General features: G+C 37.0%; 1 protein-coding gene across 1 annotated transcript; it reads left to right on the forward strand.

Annotated features, from left to right (window-relative positions):
- Positions 1-235: 235 nt before the first annotated feature.
- On the forward strand, positions 236-16,724 carry LOC139975738 (uncharacterized oxidoreductase SP_1686-like). The gene is made up of 12 exons (XM_071983855.1): positions 236-652; positions 2,463-2,574; positions 4,428-4,586; positions 5,573-5,632; positions 6,198-6,362; positions 9,757-9,887; positions 10,300-10,354; positions 10,690-10,782; positions 11,177-11,311; positions 11,632-11,733; positions 13,732-13,893; positions 15,502-16,724. Exons 2-12 carry the CDS (start codon positions 2,464-2,466, stop codon positions 15,631-15,633), a joined length of 1,305 nt encoding a protein of 434 aa, XP_071839956.1. The 5' UTR covers positions 236-652; position 2,463; the 3' UTR covers positions 15,634-16,724.
- Positions 16,725-17,683: the final 959 nt, after the last annotated feature.

The raw sequence follows: 17,683 nt of genomic DNA on the forward strand, positions 1-17,683 counted from the left end.
TGATTCAAATGCTTGGTATTGCAGTGTATCGCTTACCCTGTTCGACTGAGCCACCGTAAACCAAACACTTTGTATTGCATTCTGAGTGTTTCACTTACGTACCAAAGGCACAGTGATTCAAACACTTGGTATTGTATTCTGAGTGTTTCGCTTACTTACCAAAGGCACAGTGATTCAAACACTTGGTATTGCATTCTGAGTGTTTCGCTCACATTGGCGATTCAAACACTTGGTATATCTCACGGAGTGTTTCGTTTAAATCATTTCTTGACTTGATTTTATGAATTTGGTTTCCAGAATGATCTAAAAGTAACTGGTATCTTCACCTCTTTCCCCAACACATCCAAAAGCTTAACAATTTACCCCTAAAACGATTAATATTATCAGCGAATCTGAAACGGTAATGGTTGTTAAAGGTCAACTAACTGTGTTGTCGAAACACCTTGAAACTAACCTCAGCCTGATTACTACACTGTCTCCCGTACAAAACTGAGCTAGTGTTACTCTTCCACGGTAACGTGTACAATCTTTCCTAGTGGTACTTAGACTGTAGAGTAGAACTACTGTACAGCCTACAGGTCTGTCCTTATTAGGTTCTAACTTCTATAAGCCTACAGTATTAGTGACCAAACTTGAGGCGTGATCAACGAAGGTAGGATAATTTTGTAAAACTGAAAATTTCGAAGAACTTACAGATTTACCCAGTGCTAAGTTAGGCAACCACCACTATAGAATGGGTCATGCATTAATTATTGTGTTTTTGTGTAGAAATAACTTAGGCTAGGCTATATGTGTGTGAGTGCTTCTTCAATGTCTAACCTACAATGTACACCAGTACTTCACATATATTTTTGATAAAATTCCATGGACCCCTGGAACTTTTTTATAGAATTATATATTGGTCAATACATACTACATAGGTAGTTGTTGCATAATCTACGGTAGCCTACAGGTATTCTTTGTCAGGCCTGTAGGCCACACAGTGTCAGAGAGGGTTAGGATACAGTCCCATTTACACTCATTTTATTTAATATGGCTAAAACAAAATAAGAGGAAAAGCTAGGTAGCATGGTGGGGTCAATAATATAGCATACAGTACTTAAGACTTTGAACTGGCAAATTGTAATCATTGTCCTATTTTACTAGCTAATTCTTACATGTAGCTAGCTTTTGCAAAATATTAAAAACTTGTGCATCAAATTTTTACATATTTTGAAAATATATTGAGGAAAATGTGGACAATTTCTGTAGAAGAATCTTCCCTAAATATGGCGCCATTTTGGTACCACATAAAAGAGTGGAATGCATCTGAAATTCATTTGCATATATGTCCTCAAATCAATTATTATACTGTCCTTTGCTTTTCATAGGTACAGTATTGGACAATTAAGTATGATTGGAAAAGTCTGCAAAGAATAATCTACGTATGATTTTCCTTTTTCTTCATTTAACACAAACATGTGAGCTGATACATGATTAAGGTAACATGAATAATGTTACTAGATAATGATGATTTGACCTAACACAGGTGCAAAGTTACATCATCATTTCATGTTCATTTTGAGATGCAAGACAAGCAGCTAGCACACTCATAATTACAGTAGGTCAACTTTCAATTCCTCTGGTAAAAAAATGAGATTTCCCAAAACTGGGTCATAAAATTGACCATGCCATATATGTCTTTCGACTAAGCCCGGTCACATAATTGTCCCCAGGACCAGACCTGGTTCTTGAAGCCTTTTCGGTGCAGTTTGCATGAAAGAGCAGACCTGCCAACCTACCTGTACCTAAGTTGTAAACATGAAGAAATACTGTACAGAAAAAAAAAAAGAAAAGTAAATTGGTATCTGAAACCTGAACAATTTACAAATAAAATTCATGTTTTGAACACTCTAATAGCAAAAAATATGAACAACTCCATGTAAATCTGAGTTTACGGTAATGTACATTTTGTTTTGCTGGTTTAAGATTTTGCACATGAGATTTGTGACAATACATAAAACAGTTAATCTCATTCTCATAGTATACCTGTGACTTGTGAGGGTGTCAGAAATATGTAAGAGTCACATATGTGTATATATATGTTCAGCATGTAAGTAGTTATAAATATTGTCATGAACAATGTTTTGCACAACAAGGGGGTTTAGAAGAAATAATTGGGGTTTACTTTTTCATAACATAATTTTGGACACAAAAAACAATTGAGCTGATCTAGTTACACAAACACAGAAAGGCAAAGGCTGCCCTAAAAGTTACCTCAAGTGTAAATTGTCATAAATAGTTGCAACACACAGTTACAGGCTTGGGCTAGCTGTTACATGCTGATTTACACAAGATTTGAGAACTCTTCAATGAGCAGTCTTTGCTCAGTTAGCCCATGACACTTGAGCTAAAAAAATGTGTAGTGCATGCCAATTACATTCCCTATAAAGTTAACAATTTTATTTCTGTTTCTCATGTAGCATGTCTGCCTCGACTGAAGATCGCAAAAAGCTGAGATGTATAATAATTGGAGCTGGAAATAGAGGATTTAGATACAGCCAGTATGCCTTAGACTTTCCTGAAAGGCTCCAGGTACAAAAAATCAACAATTGAATATATCATAGCCATTGAAGTCAAATGCTGTTTAATACTGTATGTTACTGTACGTTCTAGTGATAGTAGAACATTATTACTGGCAAGATGTTCAATCTAATTAAATGCATACAGTAGCTGGAGGCGGAAAATTTGTTCTTGTTTGGGTGGCTCATTCTAAAATACTTTAGTACATCAACAATACTGTGCTTCTCGTTTAGTCGAAAGAGACAGTAATTTAGAGAAATTTTATGTCAAAGTTAGCAGATTCTCACTGACCAGAAACGTGATGCCTAAAAGCTCATGAAGATACAGGTCACCGTGTTAAGTCATTCTGCACAGTGTACCCTGAATGCAAAACAAAAACAAAGGACTTTCCACATACTTCTACGTAAGAAAGTGAACCTTTTATTAACTTGACTCTTCCAATAAACATGCAGCTTCAAGAGAAAGAAATGGTTGTAAGAATTGTTCGTAAACTTGTGACTCATTTTGGATAGCAATTCTTCAATTAAAAGTAAATTATGGTTAAAACTGCCTCAATGTCTGGTCATATTTGGTAAGATTGGCTGCTATTATAGGCCTATATCGAGGTCTTGCCGCAATTGAAATGCCTACTGTACCTTGTGAAATGTGTCTGCATCTCAGATATTTCTTCATCTGTTGTTGCAATAAATCGTGTTTGTAGTAAGTTTCCAGTCACTGGATGCAATATTAATCGAATCCACAAAATATAAAGCTTTGGGTATGTCTCAGTCTCGCTGCCATAATGTAAGGTTTTCAGAAAGTCACAACTTTAGCTAAAGCAGATACACAAGCGAAGGGAACACCAAACAAGCACCTGATAGATTCCAAAGCCTGCGACGTTTATTGTCGGTTTGATGACTGGGAAACATTTACAAGAAACTTAAATTGTGGTTTCAGAAGTGTTTTTGCAACCTGCTACTACACAATTCGTTGGCATTTTGATTTTAACAGTAAGACAGAGTGTCGTATAGGCGTAGTGTTAGTGATGCAGTGAATAGCTTGATCAAAAGTTTTCCTCAACCGACTCTGCACATGTGTTCACAGGGTGACCTGCAGTCATGTGAGCGCTTAGGAATTTTTGCCAAAATGAGCAAATTCCTTTACAAAAGTGCTAGGTTTGATCAAGTTTTACCAAGTCTCCAAAGAAAATAATACAATGTGCCATACATCAATGGAAGGGAACAAATGTAAGTATTCAATGTAAAATAAATTTGAACGGATTTGAAAGGATGTCATAAACCACCAGCTACAGTATGCCTTTTAAGGGATATTCCTGTGGAACATCTTTTGGTCAAAACCACATCCTCATAGCTCATACTGTATTGGTAAAGCTACTGTATGCATTATTCAAATTTGATGATTGTTTGTGAATGCACCTGGCAACAGCAGAGTTTTGATGTGGATAATGCCAATTGAGCTGTAAATGTATTTGTTGTCCTCAATGATATTTAACTTACTTAACCTTGAGCAGAGGAAGTGACATTTTCATCAAACTTCCTTTCTCATACACTCATGAATGCTCTTCAATTCCACATCAAAAAGAATGAAGTGATCAATAATATGGTTATTTAACCTAAGATACACTGTGCATGTACAGAGACCTAGTGATTATGTATTCATATCACTTTCTTTCTACCTTGTGAAGTAAAATCATTTAGTTTTCAATTTTTCTTATAAGTCACATGATCAAAGAACATTTATTTGGTATGTGACAAGAAAGCCTAGCAGAAGGGTAAATTGTTTAAAAGAAGAAACATGTTATCTCTCCATGTTTGCTATTAGTAGAGTGCATTTAAAGCTTTGATTTCATAATGCTTACTTTCTAGGTGGTGGCTGTTGCTGATCCAAATGAGAAAGCCTTGAGAAGGATGAAGGAAGCCCATAATATTCCTGATGATAATATCCATCGAGATTGGAAAGAGATTGCAACAAAAGACAAATATGCTGAATTTGTGGTAGTTGCAACACCAGATAGACACCATAAGGTGCAGTATGTGTAATAAGTGATACCTTAACCAGAGGCAAAGCCAGAGGGGGTGGGGGTAGGGGGGGCTCACAGACATTTTCAGATAAGAAACAGTGGATGGCAAACAAGATAGAAGAAGCTATGATATATATGATAGTGAATAGGATACTTGTCCTGATGGATGGCACAGTGTGATCTGCTTCTCAGAATGCTTTCCTCATGAGCTACACGAGACACAGACCGAGATTTCTCTGGACAAGTTAACTCATTAAAAGTTCTGTGCATCATATGAATCATGATAGTCGTCGTTAATAAACACAAAACATCTTCATTTGCGTCAGTATAGAAGTAACATACCTGTGTATACCTATCAACATGTACTATTATAATGTCCCTAATATAAACAGGGCCACAGCCACTGGGAGCATGGGGACATGCCTCCTCACCCAAATTTTCTTCCAAATGGCTTTCATTTTATATCACATGTTGCAATGTCATATACACAAATGTAGTTGAGATTATGGAAATGATAACACCATTTCACATCTAAGCCCCCTTGCTGCAACAAAATTTTCTCGTAGAGCACTCTCCCATTGAAACTCCTCCTCAGGACAGATGTCACCAACTTTTGTGCTCCCCCACCCGCACCCCCATGAAAAGTCATATCAATAAAAGTGTTGACTAAACTTACAATCCCTGACTTGTTATATGGAAACAAAAATATGTCTTGCACCCTCACACCACTCAGGCTGGCTATGCACCTAGTACAAGGATATATTTAGCAGGTCAGATGATATCAAGTGTACATTTGTTTCTTCACAATCAACTGTTCACAAAATATATCTTCTTTTAAGCTGTGTCCTACTGTTTTGTATAGTTTAGTAAGTAATTATAAATCAGGTTTTATATGAATGTCTCTGTATCTGGGAGGCTGCAATTAAGCACTTAAATTGTCACTAATATTTTTGTAGGTTACATTTTGATTTCTCTTGTGATTTTGACTAGGATCCTACTGTCAGCTTTGCAAAGAAGGGTTATCACATCTTACTGGAGAAGCCAATGGCAGTGAGTATTTCAAGTTAATCATATTGAAAGGACATTTTAGTGCAACTAATAAAACTAATCTTAAGTTGGTGTAAACTGTATAGCCAATAGGCTGCACATGTTGTATATATCTGCTATGGACTTACAGCTAATGTGTAAATTTAACAATTTGTTGTGACATCTATATAACAAAATAATATTTCTTGTGCTTATTGGGGCCAAAGACATGATTATCATATGCAACTGCCTGCTTCAACACAACAGAAGCATAAATGGGTAACAGAAGACAGAATGGTTGTTAAATAGGACAGTGTTTCATCAACATTAGCTCAGCATAAATGTATAGCTGCTAGAGAGAAATACTTGTTGAAGTACAGTACTCCAGTCAAACCAGAGTTATTGCTTTTGGCATTCTCACTTTGTATCATTTTATATTACACCCACTAGTAGAAAGATTTGTGAGGAGCAGTATGTGATCTTTCCCCATAATAGCAGGATTGTGATTCTTATTTAGTAGATACATCAGATAGTCAACTTTGTCACTTTAAATAATTGAAGAAAATTCAATGCTGTGATTTTGTTTCAGATTTCTGAGGAAGATTGTAAAGAAATTGCACATGTCTGTAAACAGCACAAAGTCATGCTTGGAGTTTGCCACGTTCTACGCTACTTTCCACCAATGCGCAAAATAAAGGAAATTATCATGAGTGGAAGAATCGGTGATGTGGTGAATATACAGCACTTGGAACCTGTAAATATTTAAAATTTTATATGTATTTTTTAGATACAAACCTTGGTCAAATCTATGCGAAGTAAATCATGTTTGATGCCTTGCCAAAGGCAGAAGGAATCTATGCGATGGTGTTGGCGTGTGTGTTTGGGTGTTTATATGACACTTGCTCGTAACCCTCTAACTTCAGAAGGATAAGTGGGGTACATTTCATATTTGGTATGTAGGTGCCCCTTAGGTAGAACTGGTTTGGGATTGTTGTTGATGTCAGCATGGGTCAAAGTCTGAAAACATCATTCACAAGAAGTGGACAGTACAGGAAGTTCAAACTTGGTATGTAGCTTGCAGTTGGTGAGCAGACAATGTAGTATTTTATGTGATTGTCATAGGTCATTGGAGGTCAACAGACGGATAAAAGTGTGAAAATCTAATAAACATTATATCTCAAGGAAGGTCGCCTGTGCAGTTCTTATATTTGGTATGTGGATTCCCTGTGATAAGTTCAGCAAACCCAATTGTTTGTGATGGAGGGCAAAGGTCATTTGGGTTCAGCAGAGGGCAAAATATGAATATTTCAAAAGTGCTTTTACCTCCAAAACTAGAGCATGAAAGGAACTATATGCATGGTATGATAGCCTTGTTTGTGTATTGTATAGTTTGTACACAATCTGATGTAGGTCAGAGTTCATTTAGAGTCACCAGGTGTCAAAACATCAATACTATGCAAAGAGAGACTTCTAATTTGCTTCAAGTCAATAGTTGTTTAAGGCTAGCAGAATTCAATCCCTAAAAACCTTTCTTCTCAGTTAAAGTGGTCAGTAAAAATGCCTTTGGTTTCAGCATGAAATTTTGTGCAAAAACATGGTGTACAGAAAAGCACATACTTGAACCTTAATTGATATTGTTGTTATAAAATTAAGAACCTAATAAGTAATTCTTGAAAGTTTACACCATGTCAGAGTAATTTTTCATTGCTCTCACTATCTTGGTATACAACCATGCTCTCATTATACTTGGTACAGGTATGAGATGCTGTTTAAGATACGTTTTGTAAAAAGTTACTGCACAGTATCTTAAATATCTCTGAATTCCCAGGTGATTCCATACAGTATATAAACTTATAAGGCAAGGAATCACAAAGCCTGCTGGCTTGCTGGTTCTTATATGCAATGGATACTATAGGTGGCTATACCCATGTTAATCTATAAATATGAATCCTACAACATAAAGCAATTCCTCATAGTTAGGTACACCATTATCAAGTGTCCAACATCGAGTTTAATCAATCTGGAGGATTCATGTCAATTGGGTGCGCGCGTACCATGTATGGAGGGTCATGTGATGTGTTCCAGGGTGGTACCAAACTGATATTTCTCTGTAGCAGTTCGAGAATAGTGTTAGTGACTTCGTGAAAGATTTGCACCAAGACGGATCGGACATGGGAACTAACGGCATAAGAAGGTACTGGTACTTCAGGCCTACAAAATAGTGCTAATATGCTAACGTTAGACATGCTGGCACAGAACAAGTACAGATACATTGGGCTTGCAGCGGGAAATGTCGATGTCTGAATTGTATTTCAAGAACGATTTTTTGTCGAAAAGGATTGTTGAACTGGACGGTGTCTTAGATCATGTTAAGTGTGTTTACTAGCTAACTCTGCAGAAGTTAAGAGAAAGTGTTCTCGGTAGACCTGACTTAACTGCACACACATGCAGATAGTGCCTACTGCCTAACAGTAACATACAGTAGCCTATGTTTAGTATGGTATCGGGCAAGTTAATTACAGTTAATGCAGACATCTCTACAATAACTAGCCTAACGTACATTTTTGTGTTGAAATGATTCTGGTTGAATAGGCCTATAGTTGATTGCTTGAAGTTGAGGTACAGCTACTGTATTTATAGAGTTTGGTCCTGTGGGGAAATGTTTAGTTCATTGCAACCACGGAATTCTCCATGGAACAGAGCCTAATGCTGCTCGACGGGAAAATAGCTATCACGTTAGGCTACAGGCACGGTTATTGCTAGGTAACGGGTGTCGTCTGCTGCTCTAAGCACGCATACACATTTACGTACTAGTTGGGTGAAATCATCATGCGTAATGGGGAGAGTAATATATTAGTACCACCCTGGAACACATCACATGACCCTCCATACATGGTACGCGCGTACGCGCGTATTTACTGTGTGATAGTTTCTCCAGATTTATTAAACTTGTTGGTGTCCAAAAACACTTTGTCAGTGTACCAACGAATTCATCAGCCTCTTTCTGTTAAACAACAGACATCATAATATTCAAGGCACTTCTTCTTTGTATGTGTGGTCAGACTGTCTGTTACCATCCGTTAAGTAAGGCTCAAACCCAACCATCATCTTCAGCTTGTATGACAGAGTTCTTTTTGATGAACAACTCCCCCAAACAGGCAAGAAAAATCTTCTCTCCACTTAGATATCCAAGTTTAAAGTTTGTGTGTTTGGCAGCTGCCATTTTGTTAATCTATGATGTCATAGTGCCAGTAGGATCTGGAACAGTTTACTTTCTCTTTGTTTTTCTTGTCATATTTTCAAGGTAGAATTTTGAATACTGTTGACACTGAAACCAATGCCATCATTTGGTCTTGTTTTGATATTTTAGAATTTACTTTGCTCCTTGTTCACCTGTCTCCCCACAACTGTAGCACTCTCATTATACTGTGCCTAGAATAAACACTGTGCACCCACATTGTCCGGACCTCTCCGGTCAATGCCCTTCTCATTCGACCGCCCAAAGCGCTTAGACATCCGTTTTTGTGTGTGGACTTTTGCCCATCATTATTTCGGTCGGACCTGTATATTATCATTCTAGGCACGGTAGAACGAGAGGGCTAAAATAAAGGTTGTGGGGAGACAGGTAAGCTTGTCACTCGTAAATATCAAAACCAGTAAGTTTTTAAATTTCAGCATTTGTAAACCCCATCTCTAATGTGGGGAACCAACATTGTTATAATAAAGGAAGACCTAACAATCAAGTCTTCAGCCTTGTATGTGAAGGAATGTTAAATCAGTGATATCTCCCAAATGGAATGAAATGTTAGAGCTGTTTGGGCAAGCTCTTCATGACAGTTATCTCTATGATGTAGACCAATGTTGATGGTTGCGTTTGTGTCTCTTTTAAAATCACACCAAATGCCCATCTTTTGTAACTACCTCTACAATCAATTAGGATGGACAAAGTGTTTTGTTTGTGATTTTAAAATCACACCAAATGCCCATCTTTTGTAACTACCTCTACAATCAATTAGGATGGACAAAGTGTTTTTGTTTGTGATTTTAAAATCACACCAAATGCCCATCTTTTGTAACTACCTCTACAATCAATTAGGATGGACAAAGTGTTTTTGTTTGTGACAGTGCATGATTTCCTTTTCCATTAGGTAGGCTTTTGGCACTTTGGTCATTCATATGTTAGAGGTAACTGGAGAAATGAAGCAGAATCTACATTTTCTTTGTTGGCAAAATGCTGTCATGATGTTGACCTTATCATGTGGTGGATGGGGAACAAAAGGTATGAATATCAAACTGGTGAATATAACGTTTGACCAATTACAGCATGCTTTTAAGAATTATTTGTGAGTACTTGAATTAGGTAGCATTTACTGCTGTAGATGTTGAAAAGAATAGTTTTGTACCATATGGAAAAGCTTGTTGATGTTGATCAATAGATCATAGGAAGTTGATGATATTGACCACTCAGAATCACTGTGTAAAGGTGTGTCACATGGACAATTGTAGCTTAATTAGCTACAATAGTTGGTAGTAGATCTCTGATTTGGACCAGTATAATAATGCTGGAAGGGTTATAAATGGTGTATTATATTAGTCAGAGAATGTAATAAATGCAATTGGACATCGCTAGTATGTGCATAACTTCCTGCTTGAACAAGGCATATCAGTTTTTTTCTTTCCTTTCTCCACAGATGTGAAAAAATATCATCATTTGGATCCTTAGTTCATTTCACAAAGGAAAATAAGGTAAGAATAATATATTTGTCCAATCTAAAGAAAGCAAAACAAGACTGCAACTCTGTGAGTAGCATATAACTCCATTAAAGTACATTGGTACATTGAGCTACATATAGCATTGAGCTATACATTGAGCTACATATACAGTAGCATGCTTTAAATACATCTAGGAAGCAATTTGTCAGATTTCCAGAATCCTATCTCTTTGCAATACTTGCTATGATCAAGTGCTTAAATGGTTTAATATCGTATGACCTCAAGTGGTCAATTTAACACATTTGTGAATATGTGCGACTTTTTTATGTTGCCATAATTCAGTTCTAACGGCAACTAATTCTTTCTAGCCAGCAGGAGCAGGAAGCAGATGTTTAGAATGTAACGTGGAACAGACATGCCCTTATTCAGCAAAGAAACTCTATCTTGGGCAATTCAATTCGGTATGTACAAAAAATTGTATCCACTCAATATTTCACGAACATCCTCCACCTACCCCACAATAAATTGTTCACATTACAATATACCATTTACATGTTTCTTTTCATTCTATGACCTATTGTTCATATGCTATGTTATGAACAATCATGTTCATTAGACAGTAGTCCCAATTCCATCAAGACTAGAATTAAGCTAATTTTAAGTGTTTGTGAGAGGATGGTATGTTAATTGTTTTATGCAGAATTCCAATGATTTTGAATTTGCTCTTATAACAGTTGACCCAATTAAGTATATTTTTTCTTGGTATTGCCAAAGTTTGGTCATTTCGTGGGGTCATTAGGTCGTTAAAAAATCTTTTGAGACATTCACTTTATAACTTGTTGATTTATTTCACAGGGGAACAAAGGTTGGCCAATTTCAGTGATATGCAATGCTGAAGAACCAACTCTAGAAAGAGTAACAAATGCATTGAAGACAGGACCATATGGAAAATGTGCTTACGAATGTGACAATGATGTTTGTGATAATCAGGTATGTCAAACTACAGCCAATGAAAGATGTGAATTTTTTCATGTTCTCATCAGGCAGAAACCACCAGTAGTAATAGATTTTCTGTTAGCATGAATCAAGACATTTTTATTGATCTGTTGATACTTGTGGCAAATGATCTCTCTCTCACCCAATTTACCTAAACTGATTTTATATTGCTTGTTCTCTGTAAATTGTAAAATTAGGGAACAGCAATACCGAAATGATAATTTCATTCATAAGTGTTGAAGCATATTATTTGATGTTCTGTTATCATATCTATATATGGTTGACCATGATAAAATTGTCCATTCAAATTACAGGTGGTGAACATGTCATTCTCAGGCGGTGCCACAGCAAATCTCACCATGATTGCATACACACAGAGAACTTGTCAAAGAGTAGTCAAGATATTTGGAACCAAGGTAAATAACATGACTGTGTACTAGCTGTTTATGCTTACCTTTGATTTATTCCTTGCTGGAGGCAAAAGGAATATATGCGATGGTAATGGTGTGTGTGTTTGGGTGTTTATATGACATTCTAACTTCAGAGGGATAACAGGGATACATGTCATATTTGTTAGTCAGGTTCCCCTTAGGTAGAGTTGGTTAGGGATTGTTGTTGGTATCGGTCAAAGGTCATTTGAGGTCAGCTTGGGCTTAAGTCTGAAAACATTGTTCACACAATACCTCAAGATTAGGAAGTTGCAGGAAGTTAAAGGTTGGTGTGTAGTTTGCCATTGGTGAGTAGACAATCTGTAGTGATTTTCTTGAAAGTCAAAAGTCATTGAAGGTCCGCAGATGGAAGAAAGTGTGAAAATCTTCTTGTTCCTTGCCAAAGGCAAAAGGAATCCATGCGATGGTGATGGCGTGTGTATGTGATGCTGCTGGTGAACAAGATATCTCAAGAAGGGTAACCATGAGGGATGTCATACTTGGCTTGAGGATGCCCAATATTGAGTACAGGAATCCTATTATTTTTGTGGAGGTCAAAGGTCATGTAGGATTATCAGAGGTCAAACTGTGAAAATGTGAACACGATATCTCAAGAAGATAAACAGTAAAGAATGTGATACTTGGCATGTATATGCCCCATATTGACTACAAGAACCCTATTGGTTTTGGTTGGGGTTGGAAGTCATTTGGGGTCACCAGACGTCACGCTGAAAACCTTGTAAACACGATATCTCAATAACAGAACCTGGATGAATCTCACACTTGGTGTGCTGAGTAGCAGAACCCTATTGCTTGTGGTGGAGGTCAAAGGTCATTTGAGATCACCAGAGGTTAAATAGTGAAAACCTTGTAAACACAATATATCAAGCAGGAAAACATGTCTGGATCTGGCAATTAATGCCCAAAGTTTAATGCATGAAGCTGATTTATGACCTTGTTAACATGACATCAATCTGTTTGATCTCCTATTATTAAATTATTAATGAAGACCCTATAAAAAATGGTGGAGATCAGAGGTCAATCTGTGCAAGCCTTGTAAACATGATATCTCAGTCTAGGTAAAACTTTGATGACTGATACAGTTATTCATAGTTCACAATACTGTTAATCAATGCTCATGTATATTAAGCATTCTATACCTAAGTGTTAACACAGTAACTTCAGAATGGAAATGTGTCAAATTGAAACCACATATCTTAAGAATGATTTCCTATTGGCAAGGAATCACTAATCCAATTGGCCCTCTGGTTTTGCAGCTGGGAGTCATAACTTGTATCTTGTCACTCATGCCATAGTGTATTCATGTTTCCAGCTGTTGGTATTGCTTAATTCTTTGTCCATGTGAATAGCATGATGGAATGTTTGAGTCTATGCAAAACTTGAATCTATAATATTTATAAATTTAGGTTTCATTTCCTTTTGCTTTGTCAATGCATCCTGCTTACACTTGAAATGAAAGTGTCAATGTTTGGAAAAGTTTCCATCATCTTAAATGAAATATCAAACAGTACTTAGCTGATAAGTGCTTAAAAATTCTCTTTGATAAAGACAAGTTAAGTATGTATGTATTGACGTATTATAGATCCTCCTGCAATCAGGAACTCGCAAAGAAGCCTCATTGGCTTATCAAAGCCACAAGCTGACCAAAGTCAGTCTCTTACATTCATATTTAACGTCCATGATTATGAATTGTCAATTGTCAACAACTCTGTAACTGGAGTGACTCAAACCGGGGACCTTATGATTGAAAGGCACCAGTGTTAACCACTGAGCTAACACTCCATAAAGTATCTTACTACTAAAAACTTGTGTATACTTAAACAGTCATACTCAGAAACAGACAATATCTGTACTCAATGCAATGTTCTCCATTACAATATTGCTATTTAGTAAGACAACAAGTACTAGAATGTTAGGTTGATCAGTCACAAGTGTATATTTTTATCATAATTGATTTCTATGCAGGGTGAAATCAGATTTGACAACCAGGCATTACAGGTTTATGACTTCCTCTCTGGAAAACAAGAGACTATAACTTTGCCATCAGCTCCACCAGAAAAATCCAGCCTACAAGGACATGACGGCGCAGACTATTTTACATTCCATTCTTTTGTTAAAGCCGTCCAGGTGAGTCTCCCACTAGATAATCCCCGGGATTACAGAGACACAAACCCAACCATGATCTATAGCGTATATGTCAGAGCAACGTACACAAACCCAACCATCAGCTATAGCATATATGACAGGGCAACGTACACAAACCCAACCATCATCTATAGCGTATATGACAGAGCAACGCACACAAACCCAACCATCAGCTATAGCGTACATGACAGGGCAACGTACACAAACCCAACCATCAGCTATAGCCTATATGACAGAGCAACGTACACAAACCCAACCATCAGCTATAGCCTATATGACAGAGCAACGTACACAAACCCAACCATCAGCTATAGCGTATATGACAGAGCAACGTACACAAACCCAACCATCAGCTATAGCGTACATGACAGAGCAACGTACACAAACCCAACCATCAGCTACTGTATAGCGTACATGACAGAGCAACGTACACAAACCCAACCATGATCTATAGCGTATATGACAGAGCAACGTACACAAACCCAACCATTAGCTATAGCGTATATGACAGAGCAACGTACAAAAACCCAACCATCATCTATAGCGTATATGACAGAGCAATGCACACAAACCCAACAATCAGCTATAGCGTACATGACAGAGCAACGTACACATACCCAACCATCAGCTATAGCTTATATGACAGAGCAACGTACACAAACCCAACCATCATCTATAGCGTATATGACAGAGCATTGTACACAAACCCAACCATCAGCTATAGCGTATATGACAGAGCAACGTACACAAACCCAACCATGATCTATAGCGTATATGACAGAGCATTGTACACAAACCCAACCATCAGCTATAGCGTATATATCAAAGCAACGTACACAAACCCAACCATCAGCTATAGCGTATATGACAGAGCAACGTACACAAACCCAACCATCATCTATAGCGTATATGACAGAGCAACGTACACAAACCCAACCATCAGCTATAGCGTATATGACAGAGCAACGTTCACAAACCCAACCATCAGCTATAGCGTATATGACAGAGCAACGTACACAAACCCAACCATCATCTATAGCGTATATGACAGAGCAACGTACACAAACCCAACCATCAGCTATAGCGTACATGACAGAGCAACGTACACAAACCCAACCATCATCTATAGCGTATATGACAGAGCAACGTACACAAACCCAACCATCAGCTATAGCGTACATGACAGAGCAACGTACACAAACCCAACCATGATCTATAGCGTATATGACAGAGCAACGTACACAAACCCAACCATCAGCTATAGCATACATGACAGAGCAATGTAGAGTATTAATAATGTAGACACTGAAACCAATGCCATGATTAATTCACATAAAAGGGGTTCAACATTTCAGAGTCAGTTCTTCCAAAACCCATCTCCATTACAAAAAATAAACATTTTTAATGAATAAAGAAAACCATAAAAAGTTGAAGCACATTTGGTTGATGATTTGATCAGGTCTTCAGGCTTGTGTGTGGGAAAAAAAGAATCTCTCTAATGGAATATTTTTGTTGGCTGTTTGAGATGACAATTACCTTTATCACAATCTGGTTGTTGTCATTGTTCTATGGTTCTGTTTACCTCTGCAGACAAATGATCCATCTCTGATATTGAGTGGACCAGATGACTCGCTGGCCAGTCATTTGCTGGTGTTTGCAGCTGAGAAATCCCGACGTCAAAACAGGATTGTGGATACTCTTACTGAATTACCTAGCTGGTAGGACTGATGTTGGTACAACAAACAGAATAATAGTGCTTTGGAGGTCATAACTGTTACATGCTACTAATAAATCTCTCTCATCTTTTGATATTTATTCAGGAATAAACTGGCATTTCTACTAGTCTGGCTCTTTGCTTATGAGGAATAGTTTAATTAGTTCAGCTTTTGTGACTGATAAAAATCAAAATAGTGTGAAAAATCTGCATAAATCATGGCATAAATTATATAGTCCAATCATTGACATACAACAATAACACACAGCCAGGCAATCATTTAGGGACATATGTGATAAATTATCAATATCTGCCTGTTGTAGCAACTGTTTCCTTTTCTTGATTGATTACTCCCTGCAGGTTTGGTGAGATTCATGAAGATATTTAGCTTGTTAAGGAATGCCCAACTGATAAGTGTACTGTAACAATGTACCTGGTGCCTGCTGGTGTTCCTGTAATGGGTCCTTGTATACTTTGCATGCTATTAATTTAAGAATTACATAAAAGGCTAATCCTGAGAAATTCTTCACAATGGCCGAACATTGTCTTCAGGTATCACATTTTCCGGTTATTGGTAACAATGCATTGTCTGGTCCATTATATTTAGTTGTTTTACTTTCATCCTTTGAAATATGTAATTCTATAAGGATTTAAATAGGAATTAGCATCACAGTCTATTTTTTTATTGTCTTTTCCATTGCCTTTGAATCAACCTATTAAATTTACCCAACATGCTGCCGGAACATAAATATTGAAGAACAATCTTTTACACATTGAACAGAAATAACATTTCATGCTATAAAATAAATAAATTGAAAACATGCAATTATCTTGAATTAGCTTATTAAATTTTGTCTAATTGTTTAACATGAAAATGAATACTGCATTTGCTTGGTAACAGGGGATATTGGTGTGGTGATTTAGCCTGCAGTAACTAATAAGTTACGGTACACTGACTGGTTACCTAAGCACACTGCGGTGGTATATCACTCAGTAGGAGGGACTAGAACAGTTTGTTTATTTATCGTCTGTTTAAAGAGTAATCGTATGAATCTGGGAGTCGGATATATACCTTAGAAAATAGATGTAGAATAATTTACTTCATGTTTTTGTGTCTTTATTCATACAACTGAACATGACAATTGGTTTTTGTGTTTTTCAATGGGTTTGGTGAATAGCTGCACCTTTTACTGCCTATTCCCCTTGTTTTCTTGCCTCAGAACTTGCTTTCAAAATCTGTCTGTATGAAGTGGTGTGATGCATTAGATGGAAATATGATTTCTCGAGATGGGTGATGCTGACAGGTGTGACACTTGGCATTTGGCTTCCCTATAATTAGTATGAGTTCCAAGTGTTTTTTGTGGGGTCAAAAGTTATGTCAGGTTAGCAGATGGCAAAGGTGAAAATCTTAAAATTCTGTATCTCAAGAACCATTACCGACCTGGACAAGATTTGTATATTTTATTGTATTTGTGCCATTTGCTGGCAACCCTTCCAGACCAAGCAAGTTTAATTCAAACCTGAGATTATTATTAATGTTACAAACATATCTTTTTAGGTTTTTCTTTTCACCATGTGTAGAGTAATTACAATTGAACTAAATATTACTTATATTGAACATTTAGTCACACCAAAGCCACTTGGAAGCTACTTGTAAATTGGTCCACTCGAATGCTAAAACCATGCCAATGATGTGAATTTAGCAATGGTCAAAACTGGAAATATATTATGTACAGTGTTACATGAAATATTCAAATGTGAAATGTGGCAAGGAATTACAAAGTCATTTGGCCTTCTTGGTTTCTGAAACTGAAAATGGGTGTCAAACATGAGAAAGAAAGAGTGATTTCATCTGTCGTATGTATTTTCTGTTCGTAGAACACTCCATAATGTAAAGCACTGCTGTTCCCTCACAGTCTGCTTTGAATACTTCAACATTGGATGTTAATTAACAAAGTGTCAGGCAACCATGATTAAAGAACTGCTGGACTGTCACGCCTAATCAGGTTTTGCCAGGCAATGATAGGTTGCTTGAGGATCAATACAATTGCTTGCTGC

Source organism: Apostichopus japonicus, chromosome 11 (genome assembly GCF_037975245.1).
Source record: "Apostichopus japonicus isolate 1M-3 chromosome 11, ASM3797524v1, whole genome shotgun sequence".
NCBI classification, from domain to species: domain Eukaryota; kingdom Metazoa; phylum Echinodermata; class Holothuroidea; order Aspidochirotida; family Stichopodidae; genus Apostichopus; species Apostichopus japonicus.

Excerpts from the sequence above, each read along its gene's own strand:
- LOC139975738 (XM_071983855.1), top strand. The coding sequence starts at position 2,464 with ATGTCTGCCTCGACTGAAGATCGCAAAAAGCTGAGATGTATAATAATT. Across the intron at positions 10,355-10,689 it reads ATTTCACAAAGGAAAATAAG|CCAGCAGGAGCAGGAAGCAG; the intron begins GTAAGAATAATA and ends AATTCTTTCTAG. Across the intron at positions 11,312-11,631 it reads ATGATGTTTGTGATAATCAG|GTGGTGAACATGTCATTCTC; the intron begins GTATGTCAAACT and ends TTCAAATTACAG.